Raw genomic sequence first — 7,651 nt, forward strand, 5'->3', positions numbered from 1 at the left:
ATATATTAAAGGTGTTATATGTGTTGTAATATAGGTGCTATAGCGGCAGAATATATACAATATTCATATTAATGGAATCAGCCAGGATGAGCAGTGTGCTGATTTCCTTGGCTTTATCATTATTGTCAGTGTAGTGTCATTATTATCAGAGATCTCTGGCAGCCATATTCCTCACATTTATAAGTAAAGAGTCCGCTCACCGTACGGTTCTCCTATCTGTGTCAGGGTAATAGGTGATAAATGGCAGCCACACATTACACACTTTGCTGGGATTCATAGTGAAAAGACTTCTAATTGTCTTCCCCTATACACTGCATCATAGGGCCAGGGGCAAGATTAAAGGTGCAAAGTGTGATGAGGGCCACAAACCAGTCCCGAGGGGCCACCATGGTGACACCATGTCAGTTCTGCAAAGGTCCCACTGTTATTTAACGCTACTGCGTACACCAAAATGTTGTGTAAGTTTGATTTTTGGATCACCGTAGGGTAGCTAACACAAAACACGTGCACATGTATGTGCAGTATATGTGTATAAAGGAACATGTAGAAGCTGGACTATAACCTGTAGAGGTTAAAAAAAAATGTGATGGGAATAATAATAGCCCTTTGTCAGTAACTAATGGTTGTAAAATTTGCCCCTGGCAGTGGACGGTAAGAGTAATAAATGCCTGTGTGTCTGCTGATTGTATAAGTAATAAGAACTAATGTGTCCATGATCAGTAAGAGTAATACCCACGTGTCTGTGGACAGTACAAAAGAATAGTCTGGTTATCATTTAGAGATATTAATACTTTGGTAATAAATACCGTTGAGTCATTTTTTTCGTTTTGCGATTTCTCAGTTCCACACTTTATACCTTTTAGCATTCAGTCTATACTCTGAAGTAAAGAACTTTTTTTTTTTTCAGAACAGAAAGGAATATAGTTTTGTGATACATATTAATATTTACTGTATAATGTAAAAGTTTCATACTTAGTAGTTTTTTCCTGCTCTGTAGAGCATTCTAAAAATGCCTCTAACAACTTTCAAAGGATCACTATAAACCTATAAGTTAATTGTAAAGTGTAATCGCGATTGGATTTATTAATCTAGTCCCAATAAATAATATTTCCTACAGGCGCGTTCATTTATTTTTATATATGTAACTTTTATTAAAATAATCGCCATTGGCCCTACTATGAAGGTTCTGTTATAGGGTTATAGGTGTCATTGTTGTACTGCTGCATTTCAAATCTCTTTTCCCGTGGTTGAAACTACAAAGAGTAGCATTATATTATTATAGTAGCAGACACTGTCCTCCTTTGTCTCTTTTAGTAAACTAGTCGAGAACAATTAGCTGTAGAATCTTGTCTTCTGGGTCTGCCAGACCTTATCCCAGCTTGCTTCAATTGCAGGTACTCTAAGGCTGGGTACACGCGTCCGATGGTTCTCACCCGATAATCAGCTCAGGGCCGATATTGGACGAGATTCTGGCGTGTGTACAGCGACCGTCCTGGCAAATCCACGGAAAATGGACAAGAAACGATCCTAATGCAAGGGAGGGGGGAGTGTGCACAGCAGGGTGCCGCTCTGTCGTTCTTCCCCTCTCCATGGAGCAGAATGGTGCTATATGTACAGCACTCGTTCATGCATTGTGCAGTCCTTAGTCGTTGGTAAGGATCATGAAAGATCCTTTCCAACGACAATAATTGCACGTGTGTATGTAGCTTGAGGTAAGACATTCATTTTTGAGGGTTTCAAATGAAATGTACATTCTTTCAGGTATAGGTAACGTTGTAAATGTAGAAAAACTACACTCTGGCAGATTACTTCCTACCCATGTAACATTTACTAGTATTTACTGGTTTTAAAAGGCATACAACTGGAAACATTGTGGTATTCTTAAGCTATTGACAGGTAGCATCCAGATAGGCATTAGATCGGATCAGAAATCTGATAAACATCAGATTTCTGTTGCTGGAAATAATCTTTTGTGACTGTTTCTAGTGACAGATCAATGAATGAACAGTATAGACACTAGTGTTGGTAGAATATCTCAGTGTTCGATTCAATGGCTATTCGATCGAGTAGCCTGATATTTTTCGGGGATAGAACGCAGAATTCGAACACCATTAAAGTCTATGGGGGGGGGGGGGGGGAATTCGGGTTATTATTCGTGACTGTGTAGAACTGCAAGAGCAATCGCTCCGCTCCCCTGATTGCTTTTGCAGCCCTAGCGGAACTGTAGTATGTGTTCTTGGATAGAGAATCTTTATCCAAGAACACGTACTACAGTTCCGCTAGGGCTGCAACGGCAATCAGGGGAGCGGAGCTGTAGTATGTGACCCCATGGCCCGTGACACTGACAGGAGGATTGCCACGGCTGAGCTCTTTAATGAATGCAGTCGTGGAAATTATTCTGTCACAGGATGACTCCCACGGCTGCATTCATTCATGAGCACAGCCGTGGGAATCCTCCTGACAGTGTTGGATCCCCGGGCACTAGAGGTTAAATGAGGACAGGTCTCCCCATTCATCACCTCTAGTACTCTGTGATTGGCTGAGGAAAGGTAAACACTGATGACAGCTCAAGGATCATCAAGATATTCCTTTTCTGATTGTGCCAGGACGGATTGTTAAACAACTTCCAGGGACCGCTGTACACCTTTTCCCTTGGGATTAGCTTGACCACTGGTCTTTTAATGTCACACAACACAGAGGCTAGCATGTGCCATTCATATCGTTGCCCTATTCTGAAGCCATGTGTCTGTGGGGTGCAATTCTCTTTTAGTTATGGCCATCTATTTTATGGGGAATTTTTTAATCAATGTCATTTTTATTATATGTAATAAATTAAACATGTATATAGAATTTTATTTTACAGTCACAGTTATTGATACTTTTTTTAGCATTATACTTAAGCATTATACATTTTTTTAGCATTATACTTAATATTTTTGCAAAAAGTGTAGTTGACAGTATAAACATGAAAACAAGATTTGAAAGTCATGTACAGTGTTCAAATTGGTAAACTTCAAGTGATGGCTAAGTAGGTATTTTACAGAACATTTGCAATACTTTCAATTAATACATTTGCAGCTCCAAATCTAGTGGAATAAAAGAAGTGGAAAAAATTTAAACATCTGTCAATTTTAAGGTATAAATTACCTCTGCAGCTATATAATGTTATAATCAATGTCTAAACCAAATGCAAAAGACTGGTTGGTCAGGAATATTGCTATAACAGGGGTGTCAAACTCTGGCCCGCAAGGACCTTTTTTTTGACCCCCCCCCCCAGGGAATTCGGAAGGTGAGTTGCATCTGGCCCGCCTGCTACTATGTATTGCAGCGAGTGATGCCGCTGCTACAATTCCTGGCATCACTCCATGGCCCCGCATTGTTGTTCTGTTCCATAGACGCAAGTAATGCCGGAAATTGTAGTCTCGGCATCACTCACATCTATGTCAGTGATCCCTGCCCCTCACCGCTCCCCTCTCACACATCACAGGCAGACCGGCTGTACGTCTATAGGTATGCTGGGGATGTCTTTCTGTGTGAGAAGGCTCTGTGTACAAGTGGGGAGTGAGGATCAACTTTTTCAGTGGATTTCTGGTTTGGCCCCTGACTTGGTCTAAGTTTTTGATTTCGGCCCTCTGTGTGTTTGAGTTTGACACCCATGTGCTATAATATTAGCAACATTGTGTCCATCATATGTAGGATGATTTGTAAGGGGCTATAGAGGCAGATGTGTTGTGGCATCTAACTAATCAGGCACCAGAACTGGAAACTATGTAGCAATTTATTGTGCAGGAACATGCTTAACATGTGACACCAGAGTGAAAAAAAGTCAGTGGAACACTGGTATATGTTACCACAAGTTTATGTTTTCTGTTGCTCACACTTTTTATTCTTTTACTTGTTGCCCACAAATTTGACCAAAATATAACTGTTGTACAACAGGGGGTGAGTTTTAAATGCCTAGCATTGCTCTTACTTTGAAAGTCATTTGGATAGTACATATCTGTGCAAGATTGCTATGTTTTTACAAATATGTAACACATTTCTATTTTTTACTATGCAGATGGCCCAGCGGTTAGTTCTAAAACGTTTCCTTTCTTTGCCTGGAAGATGTCTATCTAGTCAAGTACAACCTTACTCCAGTTTGTCTATGAAATGCACGAGAACCAATGTTCCATGTTTTACATCTTCGCCAAATTTTCAGTCTGCTGGATTTATTACTGCTCGTCCGATTTCTACTTCATCCCCATGCAGAGTAACATTCAGTGTTCAGAATAAAGATGATTTTCAGGAGCGGGTTATTGAAAGTGAGGTTCCAGTGGTGGTAGATTTCCATGCACAGTAAGCTAGATTTATTTTATTTCAATTTTTTAATTTTTTCATAGTTACATTGAATGGTATAAAATAAGACTAAGTCAAAGTAATGTAAAAAAAAACAATATTTCTGCTATTGTATTCAGAAACTCATACTCATAATTGATCCAGAGGAAGTTAAAAACCGACAACAAGTGATCAAAAATAAAAAATTATGATCAGACAGGGTATTTTATTGCAGATGGTTCATCACCTGTTTATTCTGCAATAAAAGACCTGCCTGGTTACAGTTTCTTCATTTTGAAGATTCAGGTCTGCTTTACAAACCCATTTTTTCTCATTTTTATCCAGTCTTAAGCTTTGTGTTTTAGCTCTCTAAGCGCCCGCTGTCTGCATGTCACAGACAATATTCCAGGTTCTTTCCTTCATTTTGCAGTTCTCTATAATGATACTTAGGGATCTTACATATTCCATGTGTTCTGACATTGGTCCCAACATGAACAAAGACAGCTGGGTCATATCCAGACCCACCCAGTATTTTTTTCTACCCAGTCCATCACATTATGTTGCCTAAACTATTAGGTAAATGTGTAGGAACATTTGAATACATAACAAAGTAATATGTAATATTTTTAGCAACTGTACTTGCACTAAAGCTGACCTCTAAGAAAAGAGCTACGAACACATTTTAAATGCATAGATGGGAGTTTTTAACTGCCCAGGATTGATGGGTTTGGACATCCAGAGCTGACATTTAAATGGACCTGGTGATATAAACTTTTGTAATTAAAACCCTATTAAACTCAAATTCTTAAAGTCATCTTGTTGATTGGTGTGCATTAAAGTAATATACTAAAGTATTACCTTTGCAACTGTAGTTGTCCTGAATTTGTCAAGTATATAACACAGGTTCAGGGTTGCGTCATAAAAAAAGAAGACTCTGGTAAATAACTATATAGACATGCCGCATAAATAATACTAAATCATAATACCTACCTGAAGAATATGTAGATTCACTATGGTTTACATTAAAATGACAACTTTTCTTTTAACTTGTCAGGTGGTGTGGTCCATGCAAGATTTTGGCTCCTCGATTGGAGACAGCAGTTGCCAGGCATCAGGGAAAGGTATTAATGGCAAAGGTGGATATAGATGACAATACAGATCTTGCTCTTGAGTATGAGGTATTTATGTTTACTTTTTTATTTTGATTACATAATGTTTTCAGAAATATATATACACACTTTTGTCAGCTTTCATGACCAGTTCAGCAGTGGCAGTTTACATAATCTCCTAGTGATTGGTCCTCTTTAATTGTCATCAGACAGTCTGCTCTAAACTCCAAGGATAAAACGGGGAATTCAACATTCACTCATGGCAATCTTCCAAGTCCATCTGTTTTATTGGCAGTAAATGATTCCCATCGTGGAATGTTTGAGGGAATGTCAGATATCCTGTCTTTTAATTAGAACCCCAAATGTTTTCAAGTTTATTATTTAGTCATACAGTGAGGAATTTATTGCCCATGAAATATTTGATACAGGAAAATAGTTGTAAGCTATACGCTCATCAATAGATCTATTAGGCCATGCATGGGAAGTCTATGCTGGCACAGGCCAGGATACCAGTCTGTCAATTTCCGTGGCAATATATTTTGGGAAACTCTGAAATAAATTAGTTTAGGGATTCAGGGGAATAAATAGGTGCATGTGATGCATAATGTATTTGTTTTTTATTTATCATACAACTTTTATGGCCCGACAACTTTTCAGCCTTAAAGCTAAAAGTTGGATCTTGAATGTGCTAGACATTCAATGTGCTTTGCTACCCATCTGAGCAATGTGGTGACCATAGTAAAGTGTATTTATGGATTCATTGTGTATATTCTGTTAATCAAGGGCTTTAGTTTGAAATCTACAGTGTGACTTCCAAATCAATAGTGACTCCCCTAGGTGCAGTCATTTGAGATTCCTGTCAAACTGGATTCAGGAGATTGCAGACTCATATATCTTATCTTTTGTGTAATGTAGGTGAAGGAGCTTTTAATTATCAACATGTTTGTAACATTAACATTTTAATGCCAGTCCATGAAAGCAACACCACCCTATACACATAAAAAATATTAAATGATAGAAATAATTATGGCAGCTTGGCAGAACTGAGTAACAACTTATGTACACATATATTGACCCTCCTACTATGCTGTCCATAATATTAGTCAGTAAAGGAAAAGACCTCAGATGTACAGCTATCCTTAGTATAAGAGATGTATCTGAGGTTCTAATGACAGTCTGAGCACACATAAATTACTGGAGAATAATGGTGGCCTGCCTGAGTCCTGATTTTCCTTCCTTGGAATGTGCAAACAAGGGTAGATTACTATTCCAATGAGAAAACCTGCCAGAGATGAACCCTACCTATTCTATCATTTTTTTTTTTTTTGCTTTTGCACACACTTGACTGCACAGGGCAACAATTTGAAGCTTTTACTTCAAGAAATATCTTTACCCATCTCACCCTTTTTTTCTCTGCAGGTCAGTGCTGTACCAACAGTTCTTGCCGTGAAGGATGGCATGGTTGTGGATCAGTTTGTGGGAGTAAAAGATGAACAGCAGCTTGATGCATTTCTCAATAAACTCATAGGACCATGAAAAAGTATGAAGATGAAAACCTGTGCATAACTGTGATTTACAAAATCAGGGACAGATACTAATTTAATGTGACAGTTTGCTCCTCGTAGTCTCTCTACCCTCTATACTTGGATTCATTGTATTATGTCAATTTTCCATTTTATGCCTAGACAGAATTAAGAAGCACTGTAAAATAAAATGTATAGTACATAATTACTTAAAACTTGTCTAATTTCTTTTCATTTCCTTGATTCATACATTTAGGTTTATATTTAAATAAGTATTGTAACACAGGGTGTTTCTCTAATGGCTTGAAGGGCTGAGTGACCTAAAACATTTTTAAGCTAACAGTACAATAAAGTACAAGTTCCTGAATTGGTCTATAGGAGCTGCTTGGATACTTTGATTAGGTTTGAAATGAAGCCTTGTCCTCTGCCCAAAGTTGCCCTGACCGCAAACTTACCCGTTGTCTGTCATTCAACTGTCAAATGTCCTAAATAAGTGGCTGTGGATGCTATTGGATTTCCCAAGATTTTAAAGGATTTATAAACAGAAGAAAATCCAATGAGCAATAACCAACTTTTAGAAAGCACCTCCATATTATCCAGTACAGCACAGTATATAGGTGCTAGGCAATGGCAGCCTCCATGTTCTTTTCAGGCAGGTTAAAGATCCTCTCACTGATTTAAAAAATAAACATTAAGTAAAGA

General features: G+C 38.1%; 1 protein-coding gene across 1 annotated transcript; it reads left to right on the forward strand.

Moving 5' to 3' along the window:
* Window positions 1–383: 383 nt before the first annotated feature.
* On the forward strand, window positions 384–7,164 carry TXN2 (thioredoxin 2). The gene is made up of 4 exons (XM_072420167.1): window positions 384–458; window positions 4,061–4,338; window positions 5,372–5,495; window positions 6,846–7,164. The coding sequence occupies exons 1-4, from the start codon at window positions 399–401 to the stop codon at window positions 6,960–6,962; spliced, it is 579 nt and encodes a 192-aa protein (XP_072276268.1). The 5' UTR covers window positions 384–398; the 3' UTR covers window positions 6,963–7,164.
* Window positions 7,165–7,651: the final 487 nt, after the last annotated feature.

This window comes from Pyxicephalus adspersus, chromosome 8 (genome assembly GCF_032062135.1).
Source record: "Pyxicephalus adspersus chromosome 8, UCB_Pads_2.0, whole genome shotgun sequence".
Taxonomy (NCBI): Eukaryota; Metazoa; Chordata; class Amphibia; order Anura; family Pyxicephalidae; genus Pyxicephalus; species Pyxicephalus adspersus.